Source organism: Ailuropoda melanoleuca, chromosome 12 (genome assembly GCF_002007445.2).
Source record: "Ailuropoda melanoleuca isolate Jingjing chromosome 12, ASM200744v2, whole genome shotgun sequence".
NCBI classification, from domain to species: domain Eukaryota; kingdom Metazoa; phylum Chordata; class Mammalia; order Carnivora; family Ursidae; genus Ailuropoda; species Ailuropoda melanoleuca.
In genome coordinates this window covers 37596170-37613143 of record NC_048229.1, presented here as the reverse complement: position 1 = coordinate 37613143, position 16974 = coordinate 37596170, and the positions used below count along the sequence as shown (strand labels likewise).

Sequence of the window (16974 nt, the reverse complement as noted above, 5' to 3'; positions counted from 1 at the left end):
CCCCCACCCCGCCCCGATCTCCTCCACCGGCCACGTACGCCACTTACGCTGCCGGGGCGTCCCCGCCGCCGCCAAGCCTGCCGGGTGCATCCTTCACCGTCTCAGCCGCCGCCGCCGCCGCCGCCGCCCCAGCCACGGTTCGAAATGTGCCCGCCCGGCTCCCGTAGCCACGGCCCACCGACGGCGCGACAGCCAATGGGCGTCACGATCGCTCAGAGGCCACGCCCCTCGCTGAGGCCTTCTCGAGTTGGCAGTGGGCAAGAGGCGGGGACTGGAGGCGGGGGGCGGAAGGCGAGAGTCGGCACTAGTGGGGCAGGAGGGCGGGGCCGAGAACAATCCTAGGAGCCAGCCCTATAGTGCATGATGGGAAATGTAGGCATCGAGTGATGAGACCTATGGGAAATGGAGTTCTCTATAGACAGACGTTCAATTTGGGTCACTGAGAGCACTGGGGAGCCAGGGAAGGGTATGGAGCGCCGGAGGAGAGATCCATTTGTGTTCTCCAGGGGCTAAGCGGCGTTATGCGGACTCTAACGCTTATACATTTTCGGCAGATCTTAGGTATTAAAGTGAATATTTAGAGTGAGAAAAGGGCACCCAAGAAGTTAGGTAGGAAGAAGCAGGTGTCTTTCTTTGAAGATCTCTTTAGACATTTTCCCAGAGATTCATAAAAATGCCCTTGCTTTGGGACCTGTTTTGCCCCGTCTGCCAAAACACAGGCATACCTGCGAGTGAGGAGCCTTAAAAATGCAGTTTCCTTAGTCTCTCTCTGCCTCTCAGTCCCCTCCGCTTATCGCAGGCAAAAACAATGGTAGAAGTGACTTCTGGGCCGTGATAGCACTCCGGAAGGATGTCAGCAAGTGACCCTGTCACTGTGGCTTTCCCTTTCTTCCTCTGAGATGTTGTCTTTTCTAGGGACCTTGAGGACTGTTCTGGTCTCTCAGTTATGAGTCCTGGCTCAGTCGTGGTCCTCTTTTTTCATGACTGAGGTACCCCCATTCCTCCTCTGCACCCCTGGCTTAACATGCATCCCTTGGGCTCCACCACCATTTTTTTCATCCTCAGCTCTCCCTCTTTAAGCTCTTCCATGAATATTTTGTAATATTCACAGCATTTTATTAGTAAAGCAAGAGTTTTGGCTTCCTGCTGACCTCATATTTACCCCTTATCAGTTGTATAATTAGACCCCTTTTCAGCCTAAATGTTCTCATCTGTTTAATGGGAATGATATAGGAGAGGTTGAGGATTTGCTACAAGGCCACTGCTTCCAGAGGGCCTGACATATTGTAAGCCTTTGATCACTGGCAGCTGCTGTTACTGTTTTTATTATCAAGTGTCTCTTCCTGTGGGTTGTCAGCCTTAAGCTGGGCTCTGCCCCTAGAACTGTCACAGCTTCATAAATAGAACCAGCTGGGGTGTGTCTGAGCTGGGCCCCAAGCCCCACTCCTCTGCCATTCTGATGTGGTTGGGATTCCTGGCTGCCCTCCAATGGTCTGTTAGGGAGAGTGCTAGTTACAGCTGGAGAGGTATGTGGAGAAAAACAGGGAACAGGGAAGAACCCCCCCTCCCCATAGAGATGTGTATCTGTGGTTCTGCTAGGAAGAAAGACCCCGGCTCACTCCCATTCTCCCTTAATGTCTCAGCTCAGACATCCCCTTTCTCAGGAAGCTCTCTTGACCTCCATAAGCTGGATCAGTTATCTCCTCAGGGTTCCTGGGGGCTCCATTCACAGTTCTTTCGATTCCCCCCATCCCAGCTCCAGTCACTCTGTCTGTGCTTCCCTCATCAAACCCCTGACCCTCTGGGCTGCCATTCCAGGAGCCCCGCACCCCACCCCTCGGCCAAGGTCTAGAACTTGAAATGCCGGGAGTCCCCCCGCAGGCAAGGTCTACAACTGCCTGGGTCACTGCTGGGTCCCCAGCATTACCCACCAAAGGGCCAGACACAAAGTAGGCACTGAGCAGAGATTTGAAGTAAGGACAGATTGGGGTCTCTGTGAGGGACAGACGACACCTGCCTCTGTGGTGTCCCTTGTCGTGAATTATTATCATGATTATTTTTATTTAAATTCAAGTTAGTTAACATATAGTGTATTATTAATTTCAGGGTAGAATTTAGTGATTCCCAGTGCTCTTTCCATCAAGTGCCCTCCTTAACGCCCATCACCCAATTACAGCATCATTTCACCCACCTCCCCTCCAGCAACCTTCACTTTGTTCTGTACTGTTAAGAGTCTCTGAATTATTCTTTTTTTTAAAGATTTATTTATTTCAGAAAGAGAGTGAGCGCCTGTGAGTAGGGGCAAAGGCAGAGGGACAGAGTCTTCAAGCAGACTCCCGGCTGAGCGGAGTCCAACCCAGCGGGATCTCACAATCCATGAGATCACTACCTGAGCGCAAACCAAGAGTCCTGCATGCCCAGCGCTTTGAGCCACCCAGGCGCCCCCCTCCTTGTGAATTATACAGGCGTCCCCTCTGGGCGGGTGCAACCCCACTCCAGAACGCAGGACTGGGCGAATGAAGCAAGGGCTGGATTTCAATTTGCCCCTTGCCCCGTCAGCCACGCGCCCCGCTGCAGTGCCCGATCTTTGCCGCCCATCGCGATGGCCCCGGGGAGTTGCGGAGCGACTTCTCGGTCGGCCAGAGGAAGAATTCAGATGTTCTCTAACTTAGGGAGCCGAGACTCCCGGGAGGACGAGAGGGAAGGAATGGAAGGAATGGAGGAACCCCCCCACCCACCGTTTCCAACCTGCTGGTGTCCTCGGTCCCGGAGAGCGGGGCTCCGCCCTCTCCACACTCAACACCTGGCGCTGGGGCGTGCCTCAGTTTACCAGAGGCGGGGCGTTCCTCCCCCCCCGCCCCTCCCCTTTTCCCTCTTCCTCTTCGGGGCGCTGGCAGCCGCGCCTCGAGCACTGCCGGAACTGAAGCTGGGCTCCGGGCGGCTGGGAGGCGGGGGGCCACGTCAGCGGGGCCGGCGGGGGCGGTGGAGAGAGCAGGTCGCGGCTGGCGCCATGCGGCGGGGCGCGCTCCTTGCGGGCGCCCTGGCCGCGTACGCCGTGTACCTGGTGCTGGGCGCGCTGCTGGTGGCGCGGCTGGAGCAGCCGCACGAAGCTCGCCTGCGGGCCGAGCTGGAGACGCTGCGCGAGGAGCTGCTGCGCCGCAGCCCGTGCGTGGCCGCCCCCGCCCTGGACGCGTTCGTGGAGCGGGTGCTGGCGGCCGGACGGCTGGGGCGCGCCGCGCTCGCCAACGCTTCGGGGCCCGCCAACGCCTCGGACCCCGCCTGGGACTTTGCCTCGGCGCTCTTCTTCGCCAGCACGCTGGTCACCACCGTGGGTACGTGAGCGCCGCCCCGCCTGGGGACCCGGGCGTCCTCGCGAAATACTCTTGTCCGGCGGATCGCTCCCAGTCCGCTCCGGGACCAGGATCCCTTGGAAACCCCCCAACGAGGACCTAGGATCCACACCGGTGGGATCCGCCCCCCCTTTGGGGAACCTCCATCCAAGCCCTTCCTCCCAGTAGGAACCCCCCAACCCGGTTCCCTCCGGGACTAGGGCTGTCCTCAGGGTACCTTCCAGGGAGCATTTGGGACCCCATTCCTCCTCCAAGGATGGAGACCCGTGCCCGTACAGGGCCCTCTGGGCCTAGGACTACTTTCAGAGACCTCTAGCGAGGACTCGGGACCCTCCCCCCGGAGACCCTCACCCCCTCTGGACCCGGACCTCAGACATGAAGGGACCTCTGCCCTTCTCTCTGGGCTCAGACCGCCATTCCCTCCACGATGTCTCCTGAGTCTCCAGATCTGTCCTTCGGGGATGCCCCTTGGGAAGTCCTACCCCTGCCTCCTCCTGACGCTGGTGCCCCAGTAAGGACCCTGAATCTCCACACCTTCTCAGGGCACCATCACTGAAGACTTTACCACCAGTATGGATCCCTCAAGAGGACCTGGGGCCCCGATGGGTGACTTCCACCCCTCTGGACCTAGACCACTCCCCAGCAAGGGCCCCCGTCGTCCTCCAGACCAAGGACCACCCCTCATCCTCATATTCCAAAGCAGGTAGCCCCATACTCCCCAGCACTTAGCCCTGACTGCAGACACAGGAGCCCTCCATCTTGACATCTCCCCTGTATTGGGAGCCTTCAAGGCAGGGGTTTCCTCCCAGTAGGACCACCCCCATTCCCTCTGAACCTGGGGCTTCCAAGTCAGCAGCTCCCAAGGGTGAATGTGTGAGAGGGACCCACCGTGGAGGGAGCTAGAGCACCCTGCAGGAAGGACCACTGACTTTCCCACCAGAAACCCCTCAGCCAGGACTTCCACCTCTCCAGTCCCAGAAACAGCTCCAGCAAAACTTCTAGCAATTTCCAAACCAGGGACTTCTCCACGGGGGCCTCTTTGAACCCAAGAACCCCTAAATGAGACTCTCACCACTCTCTGGACGCTGGCACCCCTCAGTAAGTGCCCCAGAACCACCTGGACCTTCTATTAGAAGGGACCCCAGCACCCTCCACACATACTGTCACTGAGAGCAAGATCCTGCTTCACACCCCCCACCCCACAGGATGCCAGCCGAGAGATTCTGCTCTCTGCACCTGCTACCGCTGTCCTGAGACCCCCTGCCCACCCTGGATTTCCTAAGAATGGGAATCTCCTGGGGACCTGACACCCCTCCAATCTTCTCCAGACCCACAAGTGGGACCTCCATCTCCACCCCAACACTGCTCCCCTTGGCTTTGGACCTGAAATTCTCCCCTCCATCAAGGACACTCCAGGCCCTCAGACCCTAGAACCCTTCCCAGTACCCACTCGTGACCTCTTTCCACCCTTCTCAGCCAGGACCAGGGACACCCCCCCATCATCCCTTTAGCATTGTCTATCCCCATCAGGTGCCCTCAGGCATCCGTGGGCTCAGAAGCCCCCTTGCCCCAGGATTCCCCTCCCAATCCCATTCGTGATCTGCAAGATACCCCCCTGCCCCTCCCCCGCCCCCCCGTGCTTGTGCTTGTCCCCTCATTCCTCAGGACTCAGGACCCCAGCCCCAAACCAGGATCCATTTCGAACCAGGAACTGGCCTCTGATTTCTGATTACTGCTCCCCTTCTCTGAACACCCCCTCCACCAAGTGTAACTGACCCCCTCCCCCCAGCCCTTCCCGCTTCAGCGTCCTGACAGGGGAAATTCCTTTGTCGTCAGGTTCTACTGGTCCTCCCACTGCCCTTCCCCAGCCCCCAAACTTCCTCTTTACCTCTACTGGGGGATTTGGACTGGGGGAGGAGGCTGGGACAGGCCCAGACTCTTAACTCCCCCTCCTGCCAGAAGTAGCAGGTGGCCCCATTGTGTGGACCAGCAAACCAAGACCACAGGCAGCAAGGCTGGATGCTTCTCACAGACTGTTCCACCCAGCTGGCCGGGCCTGCCCGACCTGCTCCTGCCCGTCACTGGGTCACATTCGTGTCTCCCTCTGCTTCCTCCCAGATCCTGGACAGGTGCAGAAGCCAAACTCAAGGCAGGCGCATCCTGGGTTTCGGTTTCTGCTCGGCTGCTGCCCCTCTGGCCCTGGGGTCCTCCCTCGTCTCTGAAATGGAGATCATAACAGCCCCCAACTCGCAGTAATAATGAAACCTCTAGAGGTCTTAGCGTGTGCGGCCTTTAACTCAGTCAGCACAGCAGCCGTGCCATTCGTGGCCCTGTTTTCTGCAATAGACACTGAAGCCCAGAGAGTTTGGACAGTTTGCCCAAGCTCCCACAGCTAGGGAGGCATGGAGTGGAGATTTGAACTGACGCCCTGAGGCCTCAGAGTCCCATGCTTTTAACCACTACACCATGCTAGGCTTCATCGACTTGCACGAAGAAGGTGATACCTGTGCGTAGTGTGGAAGTTTATTCTGTCACTTGTCAAAAATGGTAAGTTATTGCAATAGAGGAGAGAGACCGACCTCAACTCCGAATACAGTGAAGGCAGCTGGAGATTTAGAGCTGAGGGTGACGTGAGGGGTCAGTGGATAGAAAAATGACTAAGAGGTGACACGGAAGGGAGGGGGAAAGTAGCTTAGGATCCCTGCTAAAACTGGGCCAGTCAAGATGAGAGCACAGAGGAACTGACTGGCGTTTGGTCAAGGAGGGAGGGAGTCCTTGTCAGTGGGAAGTGCTGGTAATAACAGGCTTACTGAGCCTGGGTTGTCATTATTGTTGGTGAAGCCGGGAGCCCTGAATGTATCAAGAGAATCAGAAAACCAGACGTGATTCAGAGACACCTCTTCCACAGCGTCCCTAGTTTTGTCATAGGCCTCTGTCTTCTGAGGAAGACCTGCCGCCTGGACTCCATCCGGACAGCTATGCTGCAGTCAAGGCCTTGGTAGACCAGTCGGCCCGCCGAACTGGGACCCGGGAGAGGGGAAATGAGCATTACAGTCATGCTTAACTCTGTCCATGCCCTTAGTAGGCGCTACGCCCTGTCCCAACCTGGGAGGGTTACTGCAGTTGTACTTGAGGAAGGGACTGTTTATGAGCCCATTTGGTGGCACTCGGGGCAAACTGAGGCTCAGAGAGGAGAAGGCACGCGGCCAAGGTCATGCATGGAATGCATGGCAAAGCCCTGACTGGGACTCAGCTCTTTGAGGTAGTCAGTGAAGGCTCACAGCCTCCGTTCCATGCGAACTCTACGGTTTTTCTGCTTATAAGGTTTTCGTGTCGTTTGCAAATTTGTCATTTCAGCTGGGCTGATGGAGTTTCTCCATCCAAGTCCTTGTGATTAATGAGGGTGGGAGCCATGAGTGATAAACCTCACAGGACAGTTGCTTAAATAGACGAAAGTTAATTCTTGCTCACATTCAAGGTTGTCAGTCCAAAACCAGAATGGTGCTGCACGGTCAGAGACCCTTGTGCTCCTTTGTGCGATTTCCATTCACAAAGTCACCTCATGGTCCAAGATGGCTGCTCAAGTCCAGCCTTCATGTTTGTATTCCAGCCAGCAGGAGGAGGGAGGAAAGAAAGGGAATAGGCATCGTTCTTTTTTTTTTTTATATATAAGATTGCATTTATTTGAGAGAGAGGGAAAAAAGCAAGAGGAGGGGGAGGAGCAGGGAGCCCGATGACTCTATGTGGGGCTCAATTCCGGGACTCCCCTCCCCCCCCCCGCCCCAGATCACGACCTGAGCTGAAGGCAGATGTCCAACCGACTGAGCCAGCCAGGCACCCTGGCATCTTCCTCTTTTTAAGGAAAATTTCTAGAAGTTGCTTGCTTCTCTCATGTATAACTCATTGACCAGAAATTATTCCAGAGTCATGCCTAGCTACAAGGGAGGAGGGAATGTCTTTATTCTAGCAAAACCCAGAGGATTATTTTTTACCCCAATTTTAAAAAATTGTGGTAAAATGTAATAACATTTTTGTTATTGTAAATAACAATGTAAATGTAAATAACAAAATTTACCATCTTAACCATTTTTGTGTGCACAGGTCAGTGGCATTAAGTACATCCAAATTGTTGTGTAACCATCACCACCATCCATCCCCAGAACTCTTTTCATCTTGCAAAACTGAAACTATAGGGGTGCCTGGTTGGCTCATTTGGTGGACTGTGTGACTCTTTCTCTTGGGGTCGGGAGTTCAAGCCCCACGTTGGGCATAGAGCTTACTTAAAAAAAGAAAAAACTGGGGCACCTGCGTGGTTCAGTTGGTTAAGCATCCGACTCTTGATTTAGGCTCAGGTCATGATCTCAGGGTCATGAGATCGAGCCCTGTGTCAGGCTCTGCACTGGATATAGAATCGGCTTGGGATTCTCTCTCTCCCTCTGCCCCTCCCCCCCCAACTCATGTGCGAGATCTCTCTCAAAAAACAAAAAGAGATGGGGCGCCTGGGTGGCTCAGTCATTAAGCATCTGCCTTCGGCTCAGGGCGTGATCCCGGTGTTCTGGGATCGAGCCCCACATCAGGCTTCCTCCCCTGGGAGCCTGCTTCTTCCTATCCCACTCCCCCTGCTTGTATTCCCTCTCTCGCTGGCTGTCTCTCTCTCTGTCAAATAAATAAATAAAATCTTTAAAAAAACAAACAAACAAAAAAAACAAAAAGAGAGAGGGAGAGAAAGAAAGAAAGAAAGAAAGAAAGAAAGAAAGAAAGAAAGAAAGCAAGCCGAAAACTATACCCATCAAATAGTATCTCACCATTCCCCACTCTCCCCAGGCCCTGAATAACCACCATTCTTTCTACTTTCTACTTTCTGTTGGTTTCTATGAATTCACCTACCTTACGCAATAAAATAAAATAAAAAAATAAAAAAACAAACAAACAAAAAAAAACAAAAAGAGAGAGGGAGAGAAAGAAAGAAAGAAAGAAAGAAAGAAAGAAAGAAAGAAAGAAAGCCGAAAACTATACCCATCAAATAGTATCTCACCATTCCCCACTCTCCCCAGGCCCTGAATAACCACCATTCTTTCTACTTTCTACTTTCTGTTGGTTTCTATGAATTCACCTACCTTACGCACCTCAGATAAGTGGAATCATACAGTATTTGCCTTTTGGTGACTAGCTTGTTTCACTCAGCACAATGCCCTCAGGATTCATCCCTGCTGTCTCATGTGTCACGATTTGCTTGTTATGGCTTAATCATATCCCATGGTATATATAGACCACCTTTCATTTACCGCTCACCGGTTGATGGACGCTTGGGTTGCCTCCGTGTTGTGGCTACTGTGAACAGTGCAGCCATGAACACGGGTGTCTCTTCAAGCCTGGCTTCCTGTTCTTCTGAGACGGGCACAGGTGAATGCCCACGCATGTGTGCAGTTTCCACATTTCCTTATTGATCACAGGGCTGAACCCGTGGTCATTTTGGCACAACATTTTACTGTCAACATAACCCACAGCCCTTACCACCCCAGTCATCTCTCTGACCCTTTAGTTTTATTTATTTGTGGGGGGAAAAAAGAGATTTTAAATGACACATTGTCAAAGCTGGCCAGTGTCCCCAACACCTGAACTCCTCTTTATCCTCTTTCCGTTTGCAGCGCTCACACCCCCACTGACCTTCCCTGCGTTCCCGCAGTCCACCGAGCCCAGAGGGGCTTGTCACACCCATTTTAAAGAAAGGGACACGGAGGCTTAGCTCAGAGCCTACACCCTTCATTCATTATTTTGACTATTGATCAAGTGCCCACGCTGTGCCAGATACGAGTTTAAACCACATGGTTAACCAGAAGGTTGAAGTGCTATGAAAACAAACCAAAAAAAAAAGACAGTTTGGTCAGAGGATGTAACAATTTAATAAGGGGGTGAGGGAAGTCCCTACTGAAAAACTGACATTTGGGTAAAGACTTGAAGGAAGGGAACCAGTCCTGGGGGAAGAGCTTTGAGGGGGGACTTCCGTGCAAAGGCCCTGAGGTGGGAGCATGCCATGCAGGGCCTTGTGGGTCATGATGAGGACTTTGTCCTTTCACTTGAATGGGATGGACCCACAGAAGGGCTCTGAGTGTAGGAGAATCATGACCTTGCTCAGATGTTCATAGGGTCCCTCTGGCTGTGTGCAGGGGTGAGATGGGGGGTTGAGGGCACAGACTCGGGGCAAGGGCAGGGGGTGGGTGAGAAGGGAGACCAGGGAGGGAGGAGGCTGCTGCATTAGATAGCCCCAGGGTGGGGCTGTGGGACTGGGGTGGGGTGAAGTGAGTGGGTTTAGGGTCCACGTGAAGTTCGCAACAACAGGATTCACTGGCAGGTGGAAAGTGGGCATGAGAGTCAAGGCGACAAGTCTCGCGGCCTGAGCAGTGGTGGGACGGAGGTGCCATCCCTGGAGATGAGAGGCTGTGGGAGGGGCAGTTTCCAGGGTGAAATTAAGTGTCGTTTAGGGTGGCCACAGACCTCCCAGATGGAGGTGCCAGGTGGATGGCAGGATCTCCCCCTTGCTCCCCCAGGCTACGGGTATACAACGCCGCTGACTGATGCGGGCAAGGCCTTTTCCATCGCCTTTGCGCTCCTGGGCGTGCCGGCCACCATGCTGCTGCTGACCTCCTCGGCCCAGCGCTTGTCGCTGCTGCTGACCCGCGCACCCCTCTGCTGGCTCACCGAGCGCTGCGGCTGGGACCTTCGGCGGGCGGCGCGCTGGCACCTGGGGATCCTGCTGGGCGTCGTGGTGGCCGTCTGCTTCCTGGTGCCAGCTGCCATCTTTGCCCACCTGGAGGAGGCCTGGAGCTTCCTGGATGCCTTCTACTTCTGCTTCATCTCCCTGTCCACCATCGGCCTGGGCGACTATGTGCCCGGAGAGGCCCCCGGCCAGCCCTACCGGGCCCTCTACAAGGTGCTGGTCACAGGTGAGCGGGGTGGCGGACCAGGGACCAACGGCAGGGCGGGGGCAGGGAAGGGGGGCACAGCCTTGCCCTGGAGGGTCTGGGGGGCCCTGCCCTGCGGGTGTGAGTCCACCCATGGCCCCTCCACCATCTCCGCAGCCTACCTCTTCCTGGGCCTGGTCGTCATGATGCTCGTGCTGCAGAGTTTCCGCCGCCTGTCGGACCTTCACGGCCTCACGGAGCTCATCCTGCTGCCCAGTCCGTGTCCTGCCAGCCTCAGCGAGGCTGAGGACGATCGGGTGGACATTTTGGGCCCCCAGCCGGAGCCGCACCAGCAGCTCACTGCCGACTCCCACCCTGACTATGCCTCCATCCGCAGGTAGCTGGGGCAGGCGCCCCGAGGCTGGCCGGCCCTGGCCTGCAGCTGACGGGCCCGCGTCACGGAAGCTGCTGTATTGGACCATCCTCGACCACAAGGCCATGTTCGTGGGGTTCTCGAGGCATTGCCACCAGCTGTCTGTCCTTTGTTGTACCTGTCCCAGGCTCCCCGGGGCACCGCCACTGCCCTGTTCCTACTCCCCACCCCCCTTCTCCATTCCCTCCACTCTGGGCTCTCTGGCTTTCCTGCCCCCTCTCCTTGCGTCTCCTTCTTTTACTGACTCCATCTGCCTCTCCCTCAGCCACTCTTCAAGCGGCGCATTCTAGCAGGCTCTGGGCTCAGACCTCATTTCCGGCACCCGTCTGGTCACTCTGCTTTGGGGAAGTGGCTGCCTCTGTCTGGGCTTTGAGCTCCTTCTCTCTCAAATGGAAAGAACATACTCACTCATCCAAAACTCAGTCCTTTGCGCAGGCCCCAGGCTGGGCAGCGAGAGGAACACGGTAGCAGCTGAGGTGGCCCTGGGCCCGGCTCTCATGGTTCCCAGTCCAGTGAGGAAGACAGACCTGTCCCCACACAGCAGCAGCCCAGGATAGGCAGGACTTCAGGGGAGGAGGCAGAAAGGTCAGTGGTGTGTTCCAGAAGGCTCAGGCAGAGGGGGCAGGGCTGAGGTGGAGGAAGCACAGTCCAGCCTGCAAGGTCAGGGAGGGCTTCCTGGAAGAAGGGATAACAACTCAGGGGTAAAAGGTGGACCTGAGTTGTTTTTCTCAAGTGTTTCTAGGGAGCGGGATCCGCGTGGAGAGCCCTGGGGCATAGGCCTGTGGGACAGAGCCCTCCTCAGCAGCCTGGCAAGCAGGAAGCTGAGACAGGACCCAGCCTGGCTCCGGATGGCACGGACGGCCCTGCTCTGAGCCGGGACACCATTGTAACAGCTGTCCCCATTTCCCGGGGACTAATTGCATAAGGTACACTGGACTCTGAAGCCAGCCTGCTTGGGCCCAGATCCCAGCTTGGCTGCGTCCGGCCTCTGTCCTCGGGCAGTCACTTCACCTCTGTGATTCTGTGTTTTGTCATCTGTAAAATGGCCACAGTAACAGTAGTTACTTCAAAGGTGAAGCCACAGAGCCAGCCATGTTATTCTGTGAGGCTTTCTTTGGCCAGGTCCTGTTCTGGGTATTTGACATAACAAGGAAGATAACATCCTCACCCTTTCCCACAGATGAGGAAACTGAGGCACAAGGTCTCAGACACAGAGCTAGGAGGTGACTGGTTTTCTGTTTACTGCCCCCAGATTTGCCCCCTCCCCAGAGGGTACGTCAGTAAGAGGGCTTGCTGCCATGGGCCCATCTACTGGACCATTCCCTCTACCAAACCCTGTGGAAGTTACAGACGGGATGGGGCATTTGAGGCGGACCTACTAACGTTCAGGAGGAAAGGGCCCGGGAGGCACTCCAGGGAGAGGGACTGTGTGTGCCCGGAGGTAGGAAAGCCTGTCGATGTCAGCTTCTGGCAAGTGGTTTACTGTGACTGGAATATGGGGGGAAGGAGGGAGGGAGGGTGGAGTGGTGGACACGGGTGCATCTTAAGTGTCCTTAAATGACCAGTTTGGGAACTTGCCCTCTTTCTTGAAGGCTAGAGAGCCGTGGAAGAATTTTGAGGAGGAGAGGACTGTGGTCAGGTTTGGGCTTTAGCTGCTGTGTGGAGGTAGACTAGAGGGGGGACCGAGGCTGGGTGCACAGGGGAGGCTGGCGCAGGAACAGAGCAGGAGTTGATGGGGCTGGGCGGGGCCGAGAGAAGGGAAGGGGGCAGTGGAGGTCAGGCTCAGGCGGCCAGGTGGACAGGCCCTGTGTAGGCCTTGCAGTCTTGGGACAGACAGGTTTGGGAAAGGCACAAGAATGGTTGGCTGCCCCTGAGATAGGGACCTGGGAAGAAAAAATAAGTTTGAGGGGAGACACTGAGGCTTGTCTGGACCATGGTGGGTGTGAGGGGCTAAAGGGACATCCAGAGGAAGGCGTCAGAAGGTCTCAGGGTGTGGTTGAGGCTGGAGACAGATGGGGGAACTGAGGCCGTGAGGGTAGGTGTGGCAGCCCTGGGCAGGGGGAAGAGAGAACACCAGCCTTGAGGAGTCAGCTTTAGGGTGTTGATATATCTATATCAGTAAGGAAACACTTGTGATGAGCCCTGGGTGTTGTATGGAAGTGATGAATCTCTAAATTCTACTCCTGAAACTAATATTACACTATATGTTAACTGACTAGAATTTAAATAAAAATTTAAATAAAAACTTGAAACATTAAAAAAAAAGTAAGGAGAGATTTGGGCTGCAAGTAACAAGATCCTGATTGGCGCTGGCTGAAACAATGAGGTGATTGTATATTGCCCATCACCAGAGTTGGGGAGAGCTCTGCGAATGAGACAGTCCACAGCTCCAGGTGGGTCTTGTGGCCTGAGGTTCCCAATTTCTTTATTCTGCCACCTTTAGGTGAAGGCTTGGCTCCACATGGGCTCTCTCATGGCCCCAGAGTGACTGCCACAGGTCCAGGCATCACAACCAGACATGATAATTTTTAGTGCAAGAAACAGGGGGCATCTCTTCCCATATTGTCTTTTTGGAAGCAAGGAAAACTTCCCCCAAAGCCTCCCTACAGACTTCCTCCTCCATCTCATTGGCCAAAATTGACTCACATGTCCATCTTGAACCAATCCTTGCTCAGAATGATGGAGCCCCCATGATTAACTGGGATTCCTCAGGATTCCCCCTGCCACCTGCAATTGGGGCTGAGACTGAGATTTTGGTTCAGAGGCTGGTGAATGTATGAACAAAACTGGACTTTTATTAGAAAGACAGGGTGGGGAGGGAATGGGCAGACATTGATTAAGCTGTCAGGGTCATCATGTACAGTTGTGCAGGTCAGGAACTACATAAGGGATGTCTGGCTGGCAGGGTGGAAACAAACAAGGGCTGAAATTCAAGGCTGAAAATGACCCAAAGGGGCTTCCTTTTCTAGTTAACATAAGGGCTCCATATGACAAGCAGTGACCTTTCAACCGGTGTCCTCATACCTGAGAGAAGAGCTTACAAAGGAGACAGAAAAGGAGTTCCATAGAAGAATAGGAAAACCAAGAGGGTAGGGAGAATCAGTAAGAGATGAGAGAATTTTAAGGAGAATTCACCATTGTCAAATCATGCTAAAAAGTCACACAAGATTGTTTTAATAACAGTGATAAAAAAACACTTACATAGGATTTACTATGTGCCAGGCACTGTTCCAAGCTCTCGATATGTAATTTGTTTAACCTTCTCAGCAACTCTATTAGGTACATTTTCTATATTTTACAGTTGGGGAAAGGCCCAGAGAGGTTAAATAACTTGCCCAAGGTCACACAGGAGGTGCAGAACTGGAATCTGAGCAAAGTTTTGTTTGGTCACCTTGTCCCACAGGAGCTCAGAAACAGCTGCTGTCTAGCTCTCTGTCAGCTTCCCAGCCTTTCAGGCTCCTCATGGTTGACCTCACTGCTCAAGTCAGCAGCTGGCTGGGGGAGACAGTCGCTTCTCACCTTGCAGGAGGTGCCTGTGTGATCTGGCTTCTACTCTTCACTGCTTCTCCTTCTAGATTCTTCTAGAAAAAGAAACCAGGCCCTGTTTAATCAAGACATGGGAGGGGAGAGTGCAGGCTAAAAATTCAAAAGGTACAAAAAAGTGTACAGTGGAAAGTCAGTCTTTCTTCGGCAATCAGGCTGTGTTCACCGATTTCTCAGGTTTTCCGGGCAAATGTCAGCAATGTGTGTGCGCATATGTGTGTCATTTATTTTTTCCTTCACTCTGCTCACGTGCTATCAAGTACGGCAAGGTGGTTACAGTCACAGACTCTAGTGGCAAAGTCCTGGGTATAAGTCTGAACTCTGTCACTCCCAAGCTCTGTGGCTTTGGGCAAGTGATTTCACCTCCCTGTGCCTGAGTTTGCTAATCTGTAAAATGGGATGATAACAGCACCTACCTCATGGACTTGTTCGAGAATTTAGCAACTTAATATCTGTAAAACTCTTAGACCAATGTCTGGTACTCAATAAATTGTTGACTAATGATTATTATCCTCATTTCTGCACCTTGCTTTTTTATATTATATAAGATATAGATATATATACAATTTTTTTCAAAGATTTTTAAAATTTATTCATTTGAGAGAGAGAGCGAGAGCATGAGCAGGGAGGAGGGTCAGAGGGAGAGGGAGAGGGAGAAGCAGACTTCCCGCTGAGCAGAGAGCCCAATGTGGGACTCGATCTTAGGACCCCAGGATCATGACCTGAGCCGAAGGCAGCCACTTAACCGACTGAGCCACAGGTGCCCCAAGATATACAACTTTTATATACTTTTTCTAGTACTCTTCTCATTTTTTGCGCCTTGCTTTTATCACCACCCAGTATAATTAGGAGATCATTCCGGAGACACACAAGTAGGTCTCATATCTTTTTTTTTTTTTAAGATTTTTAATTTATTTATTTGACAGAGATAGAGACAGCCAGCGAGAGAGTGAACACAAGCAGGGGGAGTGGGAGAGGAAGAAGCAGGCTCATAGTGGAGGAGCCTGATGTGGGGCTCGATCCCAGAACGCCGGGATCACGCCCTGAGCCGAAGGCAGACGCTTAAGGACTGCGCCACCCAGGTGCCCCTGGGGTCTCATATCTTTTTATGTCTGCCGTGCTCCTCCTCTAGGACATACATCCCATAAACTATTTCAACGTCTCACTAATGGACATGTGGGTGGTTGCCAATCTTTTGCTGGCATAAATGCTGCTGCAAGGTGTACCTTGAACATCAAGATCTAACCGAGGACACACCCCCCCACGTAGGGCTGAATTCCTGGGGGGGGGTGTGCCATGAGGACACCAAAGTCTCTCTGACTCTGTTCATGAGTCTAGAAGGGCTCAGGTACATAGCTGGTGAGTTTCTTCCCTCAGATGAAGTCACTCCTCCATGGCCTGTGAGGCTGGAGCGGGCTGGGGCACGGGCTGGGGCAGGGTCGGGGCATAACCTTCCATCAACTCTTCATTTACATAGAACGTCTGTTCTGTGCTGTGTTGGGCAGAGTTGGGAACAACAGTGATGGAGAAAGCTCTAGGCCTTGCCCTCATGGAGCCTGTGATTCAGTGGGAAGCAGTCATGGCCTAGTGTGTCCAGGGGAGGGATGGGACTGGTCATATATTACAGATAAGACCCCAGGTAAGGAAAGTGATCAGCCAGTGACAAAGTAGGGAGTAGTGTTCCAGAGGATGTTACTACCTGGACACAGTCTGGAGGAGAGAGAGAACAAGCCTGATCAAGGATATTCAAGTCCCTCTGTGAGACTGGGCTGTAGACTACACAGGCTGTAGGGAGAAAGGAGATGAGCGGGAAAGGAATGACAACGGGATGAGATTATGCAGGGCTCTGGGAACCAACTGGATATTTCCCTGGGGGGTGGTGAGGCACACAGAAGGCTTGATTTAGAGCACTGGTTTCAAGGTGTGGTCTCCAGACCGTCAGTATCAGGATCACCTGAAAACTTGCCAGGAATACAACTTCTCCAGCCCCACCTCAGAGCTACTGAATCAAACTTGGGGGGGTGGGGCACAAAAGCATGCCCCAACAACGTGTTTAATAAGCTCTTCCGGTGAGTCTGATGCACGCTGAAGTGTGAAAATCACGGATTTAGGCTAAAAACAGCTTTGCAGTTCACCAAAAAGCCATGGTCTGAATCCTTAACTGTTAGGCATCAGAATACAAATGAAAATTATTAACCTATTGAGTATTTCCGCCAGGCATTCTTCACGGCATTCATCACGGCATTCATCTTATAGACTCCCCACAACTCTGTGAAGTGGCTGCTTGTGCCCCTGTTGTGTAGAGCAGGGTGTTAAGCCGCCATCAGATTAATTCCCACAAGGGGACCTAACGCTTTTTTAAGAGATTTTTTTTATATAAAAGCCTGATTGGGCGGAGGACGAACGAGGGCTGCCAGAACAACCAAGAGGAACTCCTTCCTATCACAAACTCTTGTCTCCACAGTGACCCGGGGTGTGGAGCCTCGCTTTCACCGCGCCGCCAAGTAGCTGGCGCCTTTTGGGCAGAGCGTTACCATGGAGACGGGCGCGCGAGGGGGGCAGGTCTCGGGAAAGGCGGAAATCGGTTGTTGGAAGTGTGGGCGGCCATTTTGAAACCGGGCAAGAGGGGCGCGACCGGAGCAGCCAAGCGACGGTTGACCGGTTTCAACTAAGTGACTGGTACCGCGGGGCGGGGGAGAAGAGGGAGGTGCCTGGGGCCACCCCAGGGAGGGATGTGGGGGGCGGG

At 53.6% G+C, this 16974-nt stretch overlaps 2 protein-coding genes across 4 annotated transcripts in view; one reads left to right on the top strand and one right to left on the bottom strand.

Moving 5' to 3' along the window:
• Positions 1-198, bottom strand: part of YIF1B (Yip1 interacting factor homolog B, membrane trafficking protein) — a 4475-nt gene extending 4277 nt beyond the window's left edge. The window contains exon 1 of one of the 2 annotated variants that reach the window (XM_034638699.1): positions 48-198. In XM_034638699.1, coding sequence (XP_034494590.1) covers positions 48-90 — 43 coding nt within the window. In that variant the 5' untranslated portion in view covers positions 91-198. Of the gene's footprint in view, positions 1-38 lie in introns of both variants that reach the window. The other variant, XM_034638697.1, reaches the window with a different exon arrangement.
• Positions 199-2540: 2342 nt separating this feature from the next.
• KCNK6 (potassium two pore domain channel subfamily K member 6) lies at positions 2541-14738 on the top strand. 2 transcript variants are annotated; one of them, XM_034637871.1, is made up of 3 exons: positions 2541-3332; positions 9899-10294; positions 10650-14738. In XM_034637871.1, exons 1-3 carry the CDS (start codon positions 2603-2605, stop codon positions 10973-10975), a joined length of 1452 nt encoding a protein of 483 aa, XP_034493762.1. In that variant the 5' UTR covers positions 2541-2602; the 3' UTR covers positions 10976-14738. The 2 variants fall into 2 exon arrangements, with proteins under 2 accessions (XP_034493762.1, XP_019662104.2); XM_019806545.2 differs by having other exon boundaries at positions 2546-3332; positions 10430-10792.
• Positions 14739-16974: the final 2236 nt, after the last annotated feature.